General features: G+C 42.6%; 2 protein-coding genes across 2 annotated transcripts in view; both read left to right on the top strand.

The window, feature by feature from the left end:
• cfap299 (cilia and flagella associated protein 299) overlaps positions 1 to 5043 on the top strand; it is a 68661-nt gene extending 63618 nt beyond the window's left edge. Inside the window, exons 5-6 of the mRNA XM_076104352.1 lie at positions 1593 to 1722; positions 4951 to 5043. Coding sequence (XP_075960467.1) covers positions 1593 to 1722; positions 4951 to 5043 — 223 coding nt within the window. The remainder of the gene's footprint in view (positions 1 to 1592; positions 1723 to 4950) is intronic.
• Positions 5044 to 10394: 5351 nt separating this feature from the next.
• On the top strand, positions 10395 to 15632 carry bmp3 (bone morphogenetic protein 3). Its single transcript, XM_076104927.1, has 3 exons — positions 10395 to 10671; positions 11903 to 12831; positions 15441 to 15632. The coding sequence occupies exons 1-3, from the start codon at positions 10395 to 10397 to the stop codon at positions 15630 to 15632; spliced, it is 1398 nt and encodes a 465-aa protein (XP_075961042.1).
• Positions 15633 to 22149: the final 6517 nt, after the last annotated feature.

Raw genomic sequence — 22149 nt, 5'->3', positions numbered from 1 at the left:
AAAGACTTGTGTCCTTGGTTTCCATGCCTGGTTCCTCCCAGATGAAAGGTTGTGCTGAATCCAAACTTACCATGGGAGCAATATAGTATTCAACACTACCTCATAGTTCACATCAACAATGAGAGAAGATCTGCCAATTTAGTGGCTAGAAACAAATCAAGCTGCTATGGATGTTTTTCTTTTCTTCAACAAACACCAAACTGCTGGAGAAGCTTTACTTGATCAATGCTGTGACAGGGATAAGTGCTCCCTAATTGAGTAATATAGCACATGTTAATAAATCACATCCTCAAATTGATGCACATGCTAAATGTATTAATGTAACCTGAAGGTCCAATAGTTTTGCTCTGTCACACTATTGCTCTGCTGTATCAAAAATAACAGAAACTCTGAAAGCAGAGCGTGCTCCAATCGGATGCTGTAAATTAATCGGTCATTTATTTTGGAATTCAACCCTTTCTTTGGTTTCAATTGCTTATTAGCCACAGCTTTGCTTTAATGCTCGGCCTTTTCCAACACAGCGCTCTCACAATCAAATTGGAAACAGACTTCTACCTTCGGCCTCTCTCACAAAAGATACTTGACTCGGCCGGTTGCTTTTCCTTTCTTTTCCGAGAAGCAAAGATCTTTCATGACCTGCTGTTGAATATTGATATGATAACAATGGCTGTGTAATGCTCTGTAATCCGTGAAGTTTTCTTTCTTCTGTGAAACATGCAAAGTCGTGACCTCAGTATGGTGCTCGTGTGTTGTTTTAAAGCCTCCTGCTGTCTGAGCCTATAAAAGGAAAATGTTACGGAAAAGCAGAATGCCAAATGTTCAGGTAGCATGCACCACTACCACTGAGCATCTGTCTTTTCTTCTTCATGCAAAACAGATGTATTATTACCAAGTTTTCTTTTAACTTGAGAAGAGAGATCACATTCAAAACATCTTGATCTGAAACCTTGCAGACCGAGCGTCAACCGTCGACAAACTGGGATCGTTTCACTCTGTCTTATGTTGCAGCGATGGGACGGGCCGATCACAGACCAACCTAAAAGAAAGCTCTTGATGCTTCTGTCAATTTTTCTGTCAATTTCTCAAAATTATTGCCAATGACAACCTGACAGCTGTTACTGGGGATAAACAGAGTGCAAAGTCAGTGGTAATACAGATTTGTGTTCCTGGTTCACAGTTGTCTCATTCAAAGTTGACCTGTTTTAAACTTTTCAACAAAAAGTATAAGCATGTCACCGCCCTGCCTGAATGCTATTGGTGGCAGGCATCCTTTCATTGAAATACATGGGTTTTTAAAATGTGTTTCTGTGAAGCAACGTGCCTGTGTGGGCCCACAAAAGCAAAAACAAACCACAAAACTGCTGTGTGTCATGTAGTTACCTTTCTATACTTGCAGCAGTTTTAAAAACGGCTAAATGTAATCTTTCTAAATAACTCTTCCCAAACAACTTTGCTCCCAAAAGTGAGAGAGAGGGATGGCTTCCACTGTCCCACTGCATTGAGTAACCCCCTCACTGTTTGAAACCACATTTATGCATCAGAAATGTCTTCAACTCAGTCATCTAACATTTACTGTTACCTTCTCTACACAGCTACTACAACTGGAGGACACAGGTGTCCGCGTCCAACTCGAGCCCAAACTTTGAGGTGATTTACGACGACCCTAACGGCCTTCTCTTCAAGAACAAGAGGGACAAAAAGATCCTGAATGTGGACCCGTTGGTAGGTTGTTGTTGTTGTTGTCCTGCTTTGTTTCTAAGCCCCAGGGAGACAAATGGCGTTGCTAATTAGATCAGTTCACCTGTTCCACGGCTGTAAAAATGTCCCAGGACAGAAACAAGGCTATGGGGCTTAAAACTCTGTTCAAAGCCTTTTCTTTGGCACCAGGGACTTCTTTAAAAACTCATTTAGTTGTCTATGTGGTTCAGGTGACTTGCCAAGTACCCACAACATCCTGTTTTCCTTTTGTTGCATTCAGTGTCCATATTTCTTTTTACAATGTTTAATGTTTTAACTATCAAATGCAAAAATATTAAAAGTTATTTTTCACCTCCCTGACAACTTTACCAACTGCTTAGTTTTTAGCGAGTCTTAATTAACCTCAGACATCAGACAGAGGGAACCCAAACTCCAAGAAATAAAGGCGCTAACTAGAACCATAGAGGGTTTTTTGGCTTGTCGTCATAGGAGAACCCTTTTTGGTAACCTTTTGAAAAGTTTCCACCTGGAACCCTTTCAGAGGGTTCCACCTAAAACCCAACATTAATTCTACCTAGAACCATATTGGAAAGGTTCCACCCAGATCCCCCTAGGAGATTCTTCAGGGAACCCTTCTATGGTGGTTTTATCCAGGATCTATCCACCTTCTAAGAGTGCTAACAAGAACCCTTTTGTATTTTATATATTGAGCTCATTCATCTAGAACCCACCCAGGGCATTTCTACCGAGAACTCTTTTAAATTCCAAGAGTTTCATCCCGGACCCTACAGGGCCAGCCCACAACAATCCTGGTTCACAATCACAGTTGTGGGGTTTGTGTTGGCTGGATGGTGGGCGTTCTCTTTTAAGACCCATGTTTACAACAATTCTTGGAGAACTGTATCTTCCAAAAAGGGTTCTTTAGATAGAAATGGTTCTTAATTGAACTTTTAGTCAAACAAAGAGCCCTTTAAAAACACTTTCTTAAAAAAAAAGTTCTGCGTAGGGCTTCAGCCCTTGAGGAAGAACCCGTTTGGAACCCTTATTTCTAATGGTGTATAAGAGAATCAGTCGGAGAAACTGAGATAAGGAAAGAAATCAGTGGGAGGGAAAGATATTTGCTTTCCACCTGCACAAAGAACGGAGGATCAAGGGGTCGAGACAGGTGCTTCCTCCACACTCAACAGTCTGACAGGAGCCCTGGAAGAATAACGACTGACAGACTGGTTTTTATTCCCTACCCCCCCCTCTTTGCTGGGGGGGTAGGGAAGTAGTTGGTGTGGGGCTGAACTATTTTGAAATTGCAGACAGAGCTGTGGGGACTGCGTTTTTGAGGCCAAGCGCCAAAATGGCAGCACAGTGTTCTAGCTGCGGTCGAGCACCGCCCCGACCAGGCTGTCTATTAAAAACACAAGAGAAGGCATAGGAAGCCAGACACAGCAAACCACCCGTGTGCCCAGAACCCTGCTCAGATCAGCCCAGATTGGGCTCGGCATGGAGCAGCACAGAACCATCCGGCTTTCAAACCCACCATGAGCTCACTAGCTGCTCATGTGACCACAGATCCGCAGCGGAACCTTCCAAAATCAAGGCTCGCATCAACTCATTTTGGGTGGTTTGTTTGTTTTTCTGCCATTGTCATACCAATGGTCCCAGCCAGAGAGTGGGTTGGGGGTTGGAGGGGTTGTCATATTTCTGTTATGACCATGTCTTGATTCAATCTAGTTTTTAAGTCGCTTGGATGGCGAGAGTGTTAATGACACGTTTTAGTTTCTGTAAAAACAGTTTGCTTATCATTTAGTTTAACCAGCATTTCCCCTAATGTGTCTATGAAGTTGTTTTTTATTGGCCTATTTTTTGATTGATGCTCTTTTGAACTCGCGAAGGAAGACCGCCTCACTTATCAGGACACCCACAAGTGTGTTTGAGGTAAAAGTGTAAATTGAGTGTAATGGTTGGCTATGGATCCACTCCCACGAGAAGCTTTTGACACACTTAGCCTTGAATAAATGTTCCCAGCTGGTAGTGGCTTCACATCTTAGCGGTGGGGCCGTGTCACATTTGACATCCCGGGTAACACAAAACATCTTGGAAAATGAACAATTACAGTCACCGTCAAATAATGTTGCACTTGGCCTCCCCATTTAATATATTTCTAAAGAGATGTGTTCTGGATATCTGAGGTTTTGTTTAATAACTAACGACTATCTATGGCAGCTTTCACATTTCAAACCACCATTAAGAGATATTTTTTTATATTAAAATTGCAGCTTGTTCTCACTCTCAGGGCGCCAAACCAACACTTGTCAATGGTGCTTGGCGTCGTGATACCGTATGAGACACACCGATCTTTCAACTAACTCCAACGTGAACCCGTCTGCGCCATTATTTAGACTGTCAAAGAAACTGACGTATAGTAATAAGAGCGAGAAAGTAGGAGAGACCATTGGTGGATCAGTCAAACAAATACAGGACGACATATGGCTATTTTCAGTAAACAAGCTCAGATTCAGACTACCTGCTCGGCACTAAATGGCACACAGAAAAAGTTAGCAACTAGCTTGTTTAGAGGTGGAATATCTAGCAACTAAAAGTGGAATAATGCATTTCTGAAGATTTGAAAACAATTGTAGAGAAGGGTGTTGTGGGTAACGGCAGGTTGCAGAGGAGTCGACGTGCACAACTCCCAAATCTCAACAATACATTGTGCGGACCTTTGCCTCAAGCGAGCTGATTGGAAATGTTAAATGTCTCCGGACCACCCTCGGTGACGTTCATCTCCGTGCGGCCCAGAGAAGCATGTTTCAGCTTTAAGTAGAGTATCTGCTAACATGTTGAAAAGCCAGCGGTATATTCGGGAGAGTCTCTGCCCCCAAGAAGTCCAAAATAGCTCAATGCTGGTTTAAAAACCTCACATGTCACTGTGTGTTTAGACTGACAGTGAAGAAAATTTTAGAAGAGGGTACAGATGTATATAAAGTCAATGGAAAGGCACAAGAGGTGCTGGGAATAGCTGCGTCCACAGCAAAAGTGTTCCATTAAAGAAACTTAAGAGAAAGGACTTGACTTGTTGTTACATTTTGAGATCAGTCCAAGTCCAAACTGTCACATAAACACACATTCAGGCACACTAAACACAGACGGCTGCTATATGTGAATGAAACAAGGTGGAAATTCACTTTATAGACTGTAGATAACGCTGTCCAAACAAGCCCTCCTCTAACTGCTCTAACTCTCTGTGCTGGGTTCCAGTCTGGTCCGGGTGAGGACTCCAACAGGACCTTCCTACAGTCGGACCTCTACATCCATGCCGTCATCTACGACCACAACGTTAGGACTGTCTAAGCTTCAGAGGCCGCTGCCGACACATTCGTACATATGGCACATATTGGAGAGCTCTGGAACCCTCTAATTTGACCGAGCTGCTGTAGTTGCACCGTCATTTGCAATCTGTTGCCCTCATATCATGCAAGCCATCTGGGTGGAGGTGCTACAGTGGATTTAAACTGAGAGTTCTCAAGGGAACAAGTGGATGGACTACAAGGACAACTTTGCAAATAACCTGAAATTTCATGCTAGTTTTTTTTTGGGCCTTAAATTCTTCTATGTTCCATATAGTGAAGACCCAGTTCGGCTCTGTTTCATTGGCGCTCCCTGAAGGAATGGTAACCTGCTCGGGGTCGTCCCACCGTTTGGCCTGGCTTGTTTCTGGCTGTTTGTCTAAACAAATTAAAGGCGAAAGAGCTTTGAAAGATGACGGGGGTTGCTTTTATGTCCTCCCCCAGGCTGCGGTAGCTCCAACTGGAAGAATGGGTAATGGGCTTAAAGCATTCCGCATGTTCCCAGATGTAAGACACACTTTACAGGACATCAAAGTGCTCTGTCATTTACATATTAGTCATTCACTATATGGCATTTTCTTTTGATGGAAGACAACTCTGCAAACAACCTGCTTTAGGAGTTATTTAGGAGGTGCAGAAGACTTCGAGCAACTTTTCTCCCTTTCCATTTCTGGATTCACATGTTTTTGTTATTGAAGCTCATGGTAAAAATCAGCCCCACCTCAAGTAATGTTATGTCCGTCTATGAGAAAACAAATACAGGGGCATCTGTGTACAGTTCTAACCAATGTGCACAGGGTCCATTTCTATACATACAGCAATGCACTTTCTCCATTCTTTTAATTGCTTCCCCAAAACAAAGTCCTGCACGGATGTACAGTTATATTACTTACCAAAATGGCATGAAGAACAACACAAACAATAGTCTTTTAAAGAATAGTTTGACATGTTCTTTCTGACAGTTGGGTGAGAAGAGACCTCTCTCACGTCTGTGTGGGAAATATGGAACTACAGCCAGAAGCTGGTTAGCTTAGCTTAGCATAAAGACTTGAAACAGGGGGGAATGCCCACCAGCACCTCTCCAGCTCAATAACTAGCATGTTATATCTCGTTTGTTTAATCCAAACTAAAGCCAGAGTTGTGGTTCCACAAGGGGGAGGCGGGGGTCCCGTTCAGTCCATGAAAGTTGCTCAGTGGTGCATGAAGCAAAAAAAGCATTTCCTTTAACCCCGCCTCCTCAGCCCTCGGTCCATCCTCGTTCTCTGTCACATGAACGTCGGAAAGAAAATAACTCTGGATTCATCTATTGTGCATTTTACAACTTTTCAGGACTTTATGATTTTAAATAAGGACTATTCATGTGTTCGTACTGGGAAGACGATTTACCTCAAAAGAAATGATCCGATGATTTAAAAAGGTCTCTTTCCCAATGAGTCCAAGTCAATGGCATCATATGACAGCCTCTTCCTGGGGCGGGGGGGGGGGGGGGGGGGGTCTTGCTCTCCCGGCCAAGACAACATCTTTTTTTTTTTTAGTTTTGGACAGAGCCAGGCTGTTTCTCCCTTGCTTCCTGTCTTCCCATCATGCCAAGATAACTGTCTCCTGACTGTAGTTTAATAAAAATGCAAAGACAGAAGAATGCTTTTTTCATCTGACTCTCTGCAATAAATCAAAATGCTCCAACGTGTTGAACTATTCCTTTAAACCGACAAAGTGGAACGTGCCTTTGTACTTATTCGCCCGCATCCATTCAGCTGCAATTTATCGCTGAAAGTTACGAGGTTTAAACAAATTCGTTAATTCCAACACAAAACCTCTAATACCCCTGAGCCGCCCTCTGCAGCCTGCATCTGTTTGTCTGTTGTGACTGAATCAGAGCCGGTTAGCCTCATTGAAACAATATGTGCGGTGACACGGGGATGTGGGTTCTGGTTCTGTAAAGGCTGGGGTTTGGGGAATGGGGGCCTGGTTTGGGCTTTTCTTAGTCGGTGGTGTTTTTCTAAAGTGAATTGTGGGCCTGTTCTTGGGTGATGAAGATAAAAGTTTGTGAAAGTCTTCAGGAGTTATAAGAAACATGGTATTAACTGGGTGCTTGATTTGATGTTCTCCATCCGTGTGTTTTCGTTGTCTTTGAAAATACATTTTTTTACATCTATTTTGAGCTTTTCATGTCAAAACGGCTGTAAAACTAAAAAGGGGTTAGTCTTTGCTGTGCTCACAACAAAACTAACTGGACTAACGAGGATGAGAAGCACATTCAAATGAGGCTGAATGATTGTGTCGGGAATGTCATTTGCTCTAAAAAGCCAGATGAAACCTCGGGGTGAGGGCTGACTATCTCTCTATCTGCCCTGCTTTGTGTTCTCATGTGCTGGTAGTCAGAACTACAAACCAGCCGGGTGGCAAATGAACATTTCCCCGTCATCTACAGCTGTTTAAGGTTTACAGGCTCATTCATGTGGCCCGGTGATGGTGATGAAACGGCCCGCTCTGCTCTCTCTCCCCCTCCCCCGAACGTGGAATCAGTCACTCCGAAACACCTACCAATCAAAACAGCAGATGTGCGCATGAACAAAATAGGCACTTTTAAAATGCAGATGGACTGACGAACAACAAGCAAGTGTCGCTCATGAAACGCTACTTCTCTGTGGAAGACCAAACCTAAAGACCAAACTAGTTGCTGGAACTCACCCAGACGGATGGTGTGTCTGTAAATAGTCATGATTTCACAATAAAGTCTCATTTAAATGGTTATTTCCCTCTTCATTTCTTTTATTGGGCTTTTAAGCTGTCGGTTTTTTAACTGAAGCGTGGTTTATTAGTTTGAGGCCAGATTTGCCCCTAATACACACAACATGAGGTAAAGAGGTGGATAACTGGGACCGAGATATTAAAGGCACTATTTAGTCTTCTCTATAAAACAAGCTCAGAGGAATACTTCACCCACAAAATGACAGTTTGTGTATTATTGATTCCTCACCACGTGTTATCTTCAATTCTTTAAGAAAACCTTGTTCTTCTCTCGTCGGGGCCGCGTTTAACAACAGTAAAACTATAAAAACATCCGTTTACGAACTTTAATTAAACTGCAGGAGTTGTGTGAGAGTTTGTAAACGGAGCGTTATTATATAGTTTTGCTGTTGTCAACTTCAATTCATCAAGACGTTTCTCCTTCTTCTTGGAGGAACTGTGTATTCTTTTAATTATAATAAGACTTTAATTGATATCTAAATGGTTATTTTATGGTTAAAGTATTTCTATTATGTCATGTCACTTCATGAAGTTTGACTTCTGTTTTAACAGCGTCTTTGTGTTTGACATTAATAACCAGCAGCATTTGAAAAGTTCTGCATCAACTCAAATTTGAAGCACACATAATGACGCTATGGCACGGTGGAGATTCACATGTCTAAAAGATGACATTATTGATCAAAGCACTAAGGACTGATGACTTGGATTCATATATTCTATAGATGTGTCTGGCTGGTAACAGTTGTGATGTTCAGACAATGCAACGCTGGACTCTGCATCAAATGTTAACGTGTGGCCGTGTACAACTGCATTCATCAATATGTTAAACTAAATGAATTCACCGTTATTCAGATTGTTTAAACAACTTCACTTTTTCATCAGAGTTACTGAAAACGGCAGTAAAACAACAACAAAAAAGATCAACAAGCCCAATTTGAATCATGCTGTGCATGGTCATGTTCACACTCACATGTATCATTAATGCAGTAACAACGACAATTTAAACTCAATAAATGTTCTAATTACGACGTCTTTTTGTGATTTGCTCCAATCAGAAAGCTTCAGGGCCCTCTTTGAGAAGAGCTCCTGACTACGTTCCTTTATTGGATTAAAACATGAGTTTTGAAACAACAGTCCGATGCACATGTGTACATTAGAACAGTTCTTTTTTGCTATGATTATTCCTATTTAAGAGATGGGGCACCAGATCCACAGTTCTGAGTAAAATAAATTGATCACAAAGTTTATTTGAAGTTAATACGAGGCTTCTGCAGTACGAGTCAGACAAACCAAGTTGGTGTCTTCCAAAGTTGTAGTGATGGATCTTTTATCTTGCTTATCTCCTTTATGTCTATGCACTACAGGTCTGGGGGAGAGAGCTCTGATTCATTGATTGATTATTCCAGTCAGGTTCTTGTTACTTCACTCTGCTGCCCATCTCCTCCCGGTCGAAGGGGTTAAACCCGCTCAGTGTGTTGACTGCTACGATGGACACGGCATGCTAATATTATTGCCATCAGATGTCCAAGGGCGGGGAAATGCCCTAATCATTTCCTCCCGAGTGCCCCTGAAAGAGAAGCCCAGTGGCGGGGTGGGGGTGGAGGGTTGGGGGCGGCTGGGCGTTTAAACCCCGCCTGGATGGGCTGTTTTTTGGGGGGACGGTGGGGAGGGGGGCACAGTACAGCATCCGGATCGGACCGTGATGGTACAGGATGTGTGTGCTTAACTCCATTGAACTAAACTAAATAGGGGAGAGAGCCTTTAATGCCGAGAATAAGCCCGCTGCATTCAGCAGCAGCGCGGCCCAGACGCACAGCTCTGCGGAGTAGAAATTACGCACGGAGGGGCTGCTCTGTGGCAGCAGTTTAGATATTCAACAACAAAAAAAAATCACTTCAATAAATCGGTGGAATGTCCTTTCAATGAAACGTTTTTTTTAAAAGATCCGTCTCGAATCAACTGACAAAACAGCCTCCTTCAGCTCAAGATAACATTCGATAATTTGTCCCCAGGCTGAATGTGCGTAAAAGTATCTTGAACAGGAAACTCTCTCTCTCTCTCTCTCTCTCTCTCTCTTTGGGTGTGTGTGCGCGCGCGCGTGTGTGTGTGTGTGTGTGTGTGTGTGTGTGTGTGTGTGTGTGTGAGGAATACCCAGCTGGTCTCACAAGTCCTATAATACCAAGCACAACATGCTTTACCTTCAATGAAAGCTGAGACGGGGGGACGGTTGGCTGCTGGTCCTGAAATCAACTCAGAGCTCGGACACGAAACCAAGAGCGTCGCTGTTTTAGCGGCTTAGTTCTGCCGCATCTGTTCCGTTACACCTTCTGCAGTGCGCCGGAACTTTTATCATTTACTGACTGTAACACGTTGAGACCTGCAACTTTCCAAAATACAAAAAAGACAACTTGGATAACTGTTTTTTCTTGCCCACCTTCCTCTCTTGCTGTAGCTGGTGTCAAAAGGTGATGTATCACTTTCTAAGAGGGGACCCCTTAGGTGATGATATGTCTTTTTGGAGATAGATGCCACTTTTGGAAACGTGCTAGGTTTTCCTACAACTGTGACTTTTTTTCTGCTGTTACCTTCACTTTTGGCTCGAGCATGGCTCTCCACTCTCGGTTTGTGGTCGTGCTGCTGTACGGATGGAGTTATCTGTGCGTTGGATACTGCGCGATGCTGAAAACGGACAGTTTCCCCGTCAGTCGGAAGGTGGATTTTACGCGCTCGGAGGATGATAAGCAGGCCGCGAAAGACGACCGGGACCTGCTATTACAGGATACAATGACGGAACACATGCAGATGCTTTACGCGAAGTACAACCGGGCTGGGTTTCCCTTCAAGGACGGCAATACTGTCCGCAGCTTCAAAGCGCACTGGGGTAGGTGTCCAAAGTTTTACGCACGTTAACAACACTGATTTGGAAAGAGTTTACCATTTTGGTTTGTATAAACTGGATTTGACAACGTCTTCTGCCTTCAAGTGAAATAATCCGCCCTTTACAAGTGCACCCAGCTGCGTGGCCACATACATTGTGCGCAATTTAGGCACATAAAAAAAGATTTTTAGCATTTAAGGAGAAACATGTTTATTATCCTGATTTAAGTTTTAAAATCGATTTTTTTTAAACGTGAAAACTGGTGCCGTTCACATTCACGTGCTGACACCGAGATACACCTGTTGATCCAGTCATGGGAGTGTGATCAACCTGTTACCCGTTCCCTCCCTGCGCCAGTAGCAGATATTCCGCATCAGAGCTCTGCATGCAAAATCGTTTTTTCCCGACATATTTTTTTTTCTCACCTTAACATTTCAGTGTCAGATAATCTGGACCCGCTTTTTCTTTTTCCCCCGAGCCAACATCTGGCCGCTGCCCAGCCTGCCCGTATACTGCGGCAGAACTGGAGAGTTTTTCACCGCAGTGAGCTTCTGCATTTTAAGATGCTTTTATTAGTGTTTCCACCAGGAACTTTTACTAATAACGTATCTCTTATAAACTCTAAATTGCTTTCAGGCCACGCTGTGTTATTATCACTTGGACGTGTGCAGCATTAACTTAAAGACGACCAGTTTCCACATAGGGTCAGAGTTTGTGAGATTATACTGCCTCCTATCGCCTGGTGGCTGTATGTCATAAGCACATAAAGGGTCAGTTCACAGATCACAAACACATGTTCTCACCCTCAGTGGTATCTAGCCACGCAGACACTTAATGGCCAACGTTTTGAGATATTTGAGATTTCTGCTTCCATCCCTCAACAATGGAGATGAGTGGAATTTCAGTTGTGTAGTTTAAAGAATTTAAATATCATATATTTTTTTAAAGTAAACAGAAACAGATCTTTCCAGAGGCTCTGTCCTGGTTCCTCTGGATGGTCCACAGATGTCACTGTGGAAGGTTTTCAGTGAAACTTCTATCTTTTTAAGAAAAGCTGCCTTTTAAAAGTGTAGCGTAGTGTTTAAAGAGTGTTGAGATGGAGACGGATATTTCATAACCTGGGCAAATAAATGCAACAATATCTGTGTGACTGAGAAAATGTTGGATCAGGAAAAAGTAAAAACACTGATGTCTTGTACAGCTGTGTAAATTATTTTATTCATCATATACACAGGTACGATAAACAAGAAGCAGCTGCAGATTTTCAACCTCACCTCCCTCACCAAGTCGGAGGACGTTCTGTCCGCCACTCTTCATTATTACATCGGAGACCTTCACAACAGCACCACTGGCTGCTCCCGGTCCAAAAGCTGTGTTCGCCACGGCCCCCGGAGGCACAACCACATCCACATGGTCATCTGGAGCTTCGCCTCTGTGGATAACAAGATAAGGACTCTCGGACACTTTCGGATCAACGTGTCCACCCTCTACAGGGACTTCATATCTTGGCAGTGGAAGGACGTAACCCGCGTGGTCGACCAGGCCAAACAGCACGGCGAGCTGCTCATTGGGATCGACGTGGCTTCACAAGGGCCCCAGCCGTGGAAGAAGCTCCTGTCCGACCGCTCGCCCTACATCCTGGTCTACGCCAACGACTCGGCCATTTCAGAACCGGAGAGCGTGGTAGCCACCCTCCAGAGGCACCACCCGGTGGGAGGGGAGGCCTCCGTCTCGCACGGCTTCCAAAAACTGGGACTGCGTGAGCGAAACGACACGGAACAAGAGCAGCAGCCGTCGCCCAGAGGCAAGCGCTCGGTGAACATCCTGCTCCCGCTGCAAAACAACGAACTCCCCGGACCTGAGTATCCGTACGAGACGCCCGGGTGGGACGAGGCGAGCCCGTACGAGCCTTTCGAAAACAAGCAGGCCCGTCGGCCGCGCAAAAAAACGCGCAAGAATCAGCGGCACAAGATGCCTCTGCTGCAGTACGACGAGCAGACGATTAAAAAGGCGCGAAAGAAGCAGTGGAACGAGCCCAGGAACTGCGCTCGGAGATACCTGAAAGTGGACTTCGCCGACATCGGATGGAGTGAATGGATTATATCACCCAAGTCGTTCGATGCCTACTACTGCTCAGGGTCCTGCCAGTTCCCCATGCCAAAGGTGAGACTCTCGTGAAGCACTTCTGCAATGGTTGCCAACCGGAGGGGTCAGTAAGGGGAAAGCAGGCAAAGTTCTCCAGATGTTCCACCAAAATTGTGGGTTTTCTTGCAATAACTGGTTTATTTGACGGTTTTAGGCCTTTAGAATTTACTCAAAACCGTAGACAAATGCAACTTGTGTCAATGGGTTACAATAATACATTGCTTTGGTTTTTTAGGGGTCACAAGTCAAAAGGGTTGGAACCATTGTTCGACTGGGTTTTGTTTCTTCTCTGCCAATAGATTCATTAGTTTTTCTTTCAATTTGAACCTCAGATTTAAAACCTTCAGTTCTTTTGCCTGCTTCTTAATCTGTTTTGTCAACAAGAATATTTATATAAATGTGCTTTAGATGCTCTGGTTCAGATACATATTAACAACACACATGATATGACGCCAGAACTCAACATGCAGTACATAAGACTGGGCTTTTCTTCAGCCAGTATGGTATACATTATGTAAACAGAGCAGCTTCACTTGGATAACATTAATATCAGAAGTCCCTGAAGCCGATCTGTCTTCTATTATAGATGATAATGACAAAGAAACCGAGATAAATGTGTGCCATCTGCTTTTATCTTCAACTTCCAGGATAGAGTGGTAGCTGATGCTTTTATCTTCTACAGTTTATCTTACGGTCATTAAATCTTTAAAGATACGCATCAGAACTCACTTTATTTCATACAAAGAAACAGGTTAGTCCAAAGCGAAGTCCAACTTTACCAAACATGCGGTAAATGTGTTCAAACTACAGCAAAAATTGACAAATAGTCCGGCTCAGATGAACAACGTCCTGAAGGGCAGGTGGCTGACCTGAACATTTAAAAATCAATACAACTTTATAACCGTGCTCCTGGAAAACGGACAAGCACCTTTGAGGAAGCAACTCGGTTTGAGTCCGTTCCTTAAAGTTTCTCTTCAGGAAACATTCACACATTTGAAAGAACTTACAAAGAAGTGAGAGAAATAAAGAAACCTGTTAAACATCAGCTCCCCTCGGAGCTTGCGGCCCACCCGTGGCAAGATAACATCACAGGTATTTTAAACATGGCCGGAATGCACGAGATCCATCCACTTAATTCATTACCTCGGAGTCGCCGGCCTTTGTAGTCGGACGTAATTAGTCCCAGAAGTGGGGCCTGAGGCGACCCCCTCCCTCTCCTGTAGGCTTTCTGCCTGTGATCCTGTGATGTTGTTTCTCCGCTGACAGCCTGAAGTTTTAGAAGCTGTTAATAGCTGCTATTAAAAGGTGCCCTGTCACTTATTGGACCCTGCTAAGACATGAAGCAGCTGATCAGGTGTGTGAACTGCTGGGGACGGAGACAGCAGTCAGGTTTTGATCTCGCTGTAGCTGCTTGTTGGACATTCTGTTAATTGTGTGCTACATCAAACCCGTCTCTTACTAAATTGCGTTCCCATAGAACTAAATTGCATCCTCAGTTATGTTTTCAGAGAAACTGATATTTCTCCCAGATTACGCAGTTTTAAACATGTGATTGATGTTATAAAGTGAAACAAACAAAACAAAACGCAACAAAACTACTTGGTTATGTTTAGTTAAAAACATCACGGCTCGACTTAGAGTAAGTTCTTCGTTACGTTATTTAAGTTACGGACGTCAGTTAAAATCAGTTTGAGCTTTAGTTTCACACGGGACACAGACAGCGCTCTCCTGGGTGAAAGTTCTGTGTTTGTTTGACACAAACATCCACCCCGACCCGGACTACGGTTCCTAAAACAAACGGAAGTGGGGAGAAAATAAGTTCCTCATCAAAATGCAATTGATAGCTATGAACGCTGGCTGCAATATGATCTCAAGGATAGATGCTGTAAAACACAGAGGCTAGGTTGCACCGACAAGGACTGATTTTTAAACCAGATTAATTCATGGCTCAACTTTAAATCATGTTGCAGCAAACTTTAAAACTAGCTTCAAATTAAGAAAGATTACATTTGAAACAAAAATTAAACAACTTCCTCGTGGAAAGTTAAGACTCAACCCAGTTCAGTTTTATGATGCTGGTGAAAGTAAACGCAAGATTATTTAAACCACTTTAATTGGAAGTGAAACCGAATGTAAGCACACAACACACTTCCCTCATTCCACTACCTTTAGCACGGTAGTTCATAACTCAACTAGGAACTCGGTCTGTGAACTGTATTTGGCTGATGTTTATACCGTTAACTTCCTCTTTCTCCTCAAAGTAAATTTGTTAAATGGGGTTTTAAAGAACCTGAACGTCTGGCCGCTCTCTGTTTTTCACCCTGTCAGACTTCTTTTTGGTGACATCGCTCTCTGTGGTCTTGGCAATTAACTCGCAAAAGGAACAAAACAGTATATATAAGACCCAAGTTGTTAGAAATCTTCTCTTTGCGTGCATTTAAAAAGAAAGTCATGTCACAAGGTGCGAAACAAACACATTCTGCTACAAAACAATCAGGAATCAAAGTGCATCAATGGAACTTTTGCTTCTAAAAGTGATTGGTTTTTATTATGGACGTCTGCAATACAAAATGTCTGTCTCTTTTCTGGCCACATTAAATCCTTTTGTATCCTTGTTGTCCCTTCAGGCTCTGAAGCCCTCTAACCACGCCACCATCCAGAGCATAGTGCGGGCGGTGGGCGTCGTCCCCGGCATCCCCGAGCCGTGCTGCGTCCCGGAGAAGATGTCTTCCCTCAGCATCCTCTTCTTCGACGAGGACAAGAACGTGGTGCTGAAAGTCTACCCCAACATGACTGTAGATTCATGCGCCTGTAGATAGTTTTTTATTTTATTGTTTATGTCATTGAATGCCTGTTCACATAAAACTCACAGAAAAGAAAAAAAATATATATCGACACACATGCAGCCCCAAACGACACCCTCTCCTCCCGATCCTCGGACACTCATTCACTTACAAACACCCGTTTGGACACAACTTCCCCTTCGCACTGTAGGAGAGCTACTGCCTGTTGTTCCAGGTGAAGAGGAGGCTCGTCCTTCGTGGGAAGGAAAGGAGTCGCGTGAGTTATCCTCCCGTAGAGGAAACACTCCACGCTCCGACTTCACCAACGACACCGCGGTTTTATCGTCATGTCTCCGCTGCTCGGTTATCCGTTGGGCGACTGAATCGTAAACTCGCTATCACGATATACAAACACCGATCGAGGCGTAAGAGAGACGAGAACTGAAGGGATGTTTGAACCAACGCCTCGTCTTTCTCTCCTTCACAGCTTTGAAGTTGTCCTTTGGTCGTCGCCGCCAAGTCACCTATGCTCGCACTTGCATGGTTTTTTGTTACTATTTGTATGTATTTATGTCTGTACTATCACTGTGTTATTCACTATATGAGAAGTTATTGTATAATTATTGGCTTGGCTGCTATAGAGAGATATATTAGATTCCAAAGCCAGACATTGTGACGGTACAGTAGACAGCCGTACGTATTTGTGTTTTACATCACTGCTCCGTTGTTGTACAGAACCCACATTTTAAGAGTTTATTATATGCGGAGTTTTTGGAGGAGACCCATTAAACCATTTCTTTTACGCCAAGAAGATGTTTTACAAGCAAACTTCAGATGTGATTTTGAAAGATAAAGGGATGCGGCGTATCAAAAGGAGAAAGTACGACGTTGAACAAGGGCTGTCACTGTGTGTTTAATACAAGTGTTAAACCACAGCCATCTAAAATTCATTTCATGTGTGTGTATATTTAAAAAAATCCTGATGAGCTCAGAAAGAAATCGAATAAGTCGTGGGACTTGGCGGGCATAAAGGATTAATACTCATGGTTCCAATGAGCCTGATATCAGGCTGAAACTATTTGTTTTTGGCATTGTTGAAGTTCAGAACATGTTGCCGTGACTTCCTGTTTAAATGTATGAATTTACAGCATAGAATGACTTTTATGAAGAAAAACTCTTTTAAACTGCCAGAATGCTTCTAGAAATCTGTTTTCATCAACTAAGATAACAAAATAGGTTGAAAATAGCTAATGTAGTTTTAGCTCGAAGAAAAGAACCTGTGATCTGTAGTTTAAAGTAAACTTTGTCCTCGTCGGCTCTTAAAGTGTTTCTTCTAATAAGAGCAAACTGAAATGAGCCGTGCGTTATGCGCCAGAGTTCGTCAACATGATTAAGAATGCCTCTGGGATTTTAATACCCAGTTTTCACTCAGATTTTCTCATCAGATTCCGATAAAAAAAAAAGTTGAGCAATACATGTAATATAATAAATGATCTGGGAGAGCTGATCTGTTTTCTACATAAATCATGACGGTTATTCGATCACGTCAGGTCAACATCGAACAACCAGGATGAGCAGTGAACACGTCGTAATGTTGCCTTGAGTTGTGCGTTGATGTCAGTTCATAAAACCAAATATTTATTCAGAGCAAATAGTCTGAAATATAGCAGCAAACCTGTTTTTTCCATAGACTTGTATATTGTTTTTGTACATAGCTCACTATATGTTGATGACGGTGTGATGTCTCTTTGAGATAGAAGTGCCTCTTGAATGGGTGGATTTCTGATTTCCAAACAGTCTGACTTGATTCGTCACCTGTTCGGAGAACTGAACTCAGTTTGCAATGAAGTTGAAGTCAAAGCAAGTAGCTGGAAAAACGTTTCCACAATGAGAGAACATAGTGCAGATTCTTTTGATACGCATGATCGCCAGTGGAATTTACTCTCAACGTATTTTGATATCTCAGAGACATTTATTTTGTGTCAATAGCGAAGGGCAGATTTTTTAACTTTATATATTTTGTACTGACACTTTTTTTTCCAGTCTGTGCTTCCTCATCTTGTGCCAATACAGGTTCTATCAGCGCGTGCTGTAGAATGAAGCGGCGTCCTCTGGTTGTGCCAGTACAACAGTGCAGACGACGACGACTGACGAGTCGTTTTTGTGGCCTTTTTTTCTTCTCTTGGTGCGATTGAGACTCAAACCCGTTTCCAAACTTCACCGGTGTCTTTCGGAGAGTTCAGAGACATTCATACACAGTACAGTATATCAGCAGTTTACTGTTCAATCCTATCCTGTAAATGTTAGGCTGTAGGTAAAAAAAAACACAACAGAAAATGCTTGTACAATAAGCTTCATAAAATATATTTGTATATGAAAATGACCCTTTAACATGCATCTATTTATTTTTCTGTATGTTGCATATCTTGTACAGGTGTGGTCTGGTGAAAGGGGGACCAGAGCTCTGACATGTGGAAGGTCTTTATATCTGTGATGGACATTTGTAAAGGTCCCTCCCCCCTCTGTGCTCTGACCATCCTTACAAAGCATTCAAAGAAATGAATAAAAGTATGCAAGACTCAGATCTATCTAGGTTGTTTTGGGGGGGGGGGGGGGGGGGGTTCGAGGCCTGAAGGCTTTGAAGGGTACTGGCACAAAACAACACCCAAACAAAGCAAAACTACTCAAAATGGATTTCTTTCATCCCTCCCTCTCTCTCATCTATAAAACTAAACAGAGTGCTGCAGGGATGACGTATTTTTGCAGCCAAGTTTGCATCGCGCTGGTTCTCTGGACAGAAACAAAATAACAAAATTTGGATTTTGGATTCTTGCAGATAATAAGCTCTGTGGAAAACAAACATTTATGATACTTACAGTTTTTGGTCCGAAAGATAATCTTCACAAATTAACAATCTTCACATTTCTGACATTTGAAGCGTGAATGCAATCGATCAGAAAACGTTTGGCTATAAAGGAACTCCACCACGGTCACATGACGTCACGTCACCACCGCAAAGCTAAAGGAGGACGAGTGTTCTGGTGAGGACGTTAAGACACTTGTTAGCAATCGCGTTTTTTAAGACGTGTAAAAGATTCAAAATTCCAAAATCTTTCAACAGTTTGGCTACATTCCTGTTTTTGCAAAACTTTATTTTGAGGTACAGTTCAGCCATGAATCCACACACATTAAGCAGCAGGCCGTTCTGGTGGCAGACATTTTGACTCGTCATTGCAGTAAAGCAAAAGTGAAGATCACATTAATGATGGATGTTTTTATTTGGGGGCCCTGTAAAGCAGCATGTTCTATAACAGGGACACTGTGGACCTCAGAACTTCTGCCCACATCTCTGACTTCTTCAGTAGTTCAAGTAGGACAACCATTTGCTCATTGGCTGCTGTTTGAAACAATCGGCCAATCAAAGCTTCGTAGGCGATGTTAAACATGTTCATGTCGTCTTTTTTTTGCAGCTAGCAAGCTAGCTAGCTACATTCATGAAAAAATAGCAGCAAAAATGGAAACAAAAACAATGTAAAGCATAAATAAGATGCAGCTATACAGGTTGTTTTAAGCAATGTCTTAAGGTCTAATTGGCATATTTCTTTATACCTTTTTGTGAAAACTGTTGCATCACTCGCTACCGTTTGGTTACGAAAAAACAAAACATAACCTTCTGCCAAACAACATGAAGTCAGGTTAAATATATGAAGTTGAATTGCAGCTATTTTAACGTCATTACATTACATAACTGTGTTTGCCAAGTCAAGATGTCCACAAGGAGAAAAGGTCTGCAAATATTGGTAAGAAAATAAAATAAATAATAATAATCCATTGTCACATAAAATAAAAAAATGAAACAGACCTATCCAAGAAAAATATTTGATTAAATTACAAAATGAAAAAAGCAGAAACTCCATCTGAAAATATTAACAAACAGCTGTATCCTGAATTCAGTAGTCATCATCTTAAGGCCACAGCTTCTCCAAGAATTCCAGGTGCTTCCACACACGTTATCACACACTGTACTGCACATACTGTACACACATTCACCACTCAGTGTGTATATATATATACATATATATATATATATTGTATGTGATTTACAAAATACACTCACCCCAGTTTTTAAGGTTTACATAAAGGAACAAGGAGTTTGGCTTGTATAAATTGTGTATTTTTGATGCTTGTGCGTTACAGTATACAGTATATACATAGACAGTCAATTCACTGTAAACCTCAAATGTTTAAAAATGGAAAATACATATATAAGCTCCCCTCGTGGTAAACCCTGAAGATCTTCTGCTCAGTTTGGCCTCTTCGCTGCTTCCCCTCACATCACTTCCCTTCTGCTTGTGAAGCTGGGAATAATAATTGACTCAGCTTCCAAAAGGTAAATATTTCTTCACCGTGCCGCTGGATGCTCACAATCTATAACTCACACTAAGAGGGGAAGGTGTTCATGTTTTTTTCGGGTGTCTAGTCTGGGCTGTGAGGATAACGCTGTCGGCGAAAGGAGCTCTGGATGCTTCTCAGCTCAGATGCTTCATGTGTGGGACACTGGTGCGAAAGTGGAAAAGTTGAATCTCCTCTCTGGAATCTGTTTGTTCTCAAGTTGCTTTCCTTATTTGCAATGTCATCTCCACACATATCTCCTCCACACACACACACCTCCATTCCTCAACAGACGTAAACACGCTGCACATGTAATCCCAAATTCCCTCAGCTGTTAGAAAATAGAGACTTTGCAGCTGCATCACCAATTTCCCCACCGACCACATCTGGAGCCATCATGAGGGCCCTGAAAATAACATTTTAGAAGTATCTGTAAAAGATTATCAAAAGGGCGTAGATCGATTAAGGAATGTGAAAACATAATACTGTGACACAAAACACGGATCTTACTCCCTCCAAACTGTTATGAGATGAAGCCTGCGTGACTTAGCCTGCAGGCTAGCTTAGCAAAGCTAAAGCTGTAATCAATAACTCTACGAACTTTGGAACTACAGCAAAGATAACAAAGCATCAAATGTTGAGTTTTTGACGTCGCTTCCCTCTGTCATTGGCACAATCCGTGATTGAATAGGACAACATTGGCCTTTTGACTTGTTCTCACTGTTGTCTTTTGTGCAACACTTCTGAGCGCTAGCTCCAGTCCGACATTTTGTAAACCCAGAGCTTTAACGCATAAATAACTGGAACTGTAGACTCAAGCACATTAGGTCAAAAGTTTGCAATTTAAAAGTTATCTTAGGGAATCAGAACTGCAGAAATTCTAGGTTGTTAAAATTTTCAAAATGACATTGCAGAGCTCATTCTCGTTACCCAACTTGATCTCATCCCTACTCCTCATATTTTGCCGCTTGAGGAGAAGCCTCCAGCAACACTATAATGTAGACGTAGTATCTTGAGGCTGAAGGTTTGCCTGTGGTTAACATTCCAACAAAACAACACAGCGTCACGTGACATAAAGCCGTCAGTAATTATCTCTCAACTTTTGGTTTCAAACAAAAAACAAACGTCGGTCCTCTGAGTAAAAGTCCTGTTTGTTTGACGCATCCACCAACTCGTTCTACTCATTCTTTGCCTTCTCGCTCTTAAATAACATGTCCGTCTAATAATGACACTCATGGGTTTACATTGGTGTTAGTTTTAAATCCTTGAGCGTCTCATTCTGATGCTGAAGGGTAACGCATACATGTGTTTTTTTATTCAGGACTACTTTGCACAAGTGCAACAAACATCCAAGGACTTGATCCCTCACTGGCTTCCCACAAACCAAACACTGCCAGCTGTGTTCCATTTGGGTGAGGGTCGATCCATTGCAACCATAGACTGTATATAAGAAATGGACGTAGTCATTGTGACGTCACCCATTGGTTTGTGGACTGCCGTTTTGATGCCTTGAGTTCGGCGATTTTGTCGTCGCCATCTTGGATTACGCCGTTGCCATGATGTTATTTTTGGAACCGATGAACGGAAGTTAACAAATTTGGAATGCGAAGGAGTGACGCCGGATACGGCAGCGACCTGTCAATCACCGTGTAGCCCCGCCCTAAAGCATCCCCTGCTTTATGGTCTGTTTGACTCTAAATGGACCATAATGTACTAAATGAACATCATGCTGTATTGAAACTAGAGATTGAGACCATAAACTCATGTTTACAATGTTTACTGAGGTAATAAATCAAGAGAGAAGTAGAGTCACTTTCTCATAGACTTCTATACAACCAGAGGAGTCGCCCCCTGCTGGTCAGTAGAGAGAATGCAGGTTTTAAGACACTTCCGCATCGGCTTCACTCGGCAGAACCCGAGGTTGTCGCCTGATTGTAACACACAGCTGCAACATTTCTCAGCAGCAGATTGTGGAGAACCTCAGCAGCTTTTCAGTATTACGGATTCTAGCTTTAATGCTAACACGCTACTACTACTGTACCACTATTAGCACTACATTGTACCTGTGCCTGTCAGATATATTAGCCAAAAGAATAGTAATGGTAACGTAACAAGTTGTTCAACTTGACAGTCAAAGGGCGAATTCTCCTATATCTGTTCA

This window comes from Anarhichas minor, unplaced genomic scaffold, assembly GCF_050575085.1.
Source record: "Anarhichas minor isolate MPS153535 unplaced genomic scaffold, ASM5057508v1 ptg000030l, whole genome shotgun sequence".
Lineage (NCBI taxonomy): Eukaryota > Metazoa > Chordata > Actinopteri > Perciformes > Anarhichadidae > Anarhichas > Anarhichas minor.
The sequence above is the reverse complement of the archived record's forward strand: the minus strand, read 5'-3'. Positions and strand labels throughout refer to the sequence as shown.

What these genes read in the sequence shown, in the direction of transcription:
- bmp3 (XM_076104927.1), top strand. Translation starts at nt 10,395, where the DNA reads ATGGCTCTCCACTCTCGGTTTGTGGTCGTGCTGCTGTACGGATGGAGT. An exon ending in CAGCTTCAAAGCGCACTGGG is followed by an intron (nt 10,672 to 11,902) that starts GTAGGTGTCCAA and finishes TCATATACACAG; the next exon opens with GTACGATAAACAAGAAGCAG. An exon ending in GCCAGTTCCCCATGCCAAAG is followed by an intron (nt 12,832 to 15,440) that starts GTGAGACTCTCG and finishes TTGTCCCTTCAG; the next exon opens with GCTCTGAAGCCCTCTAACCA.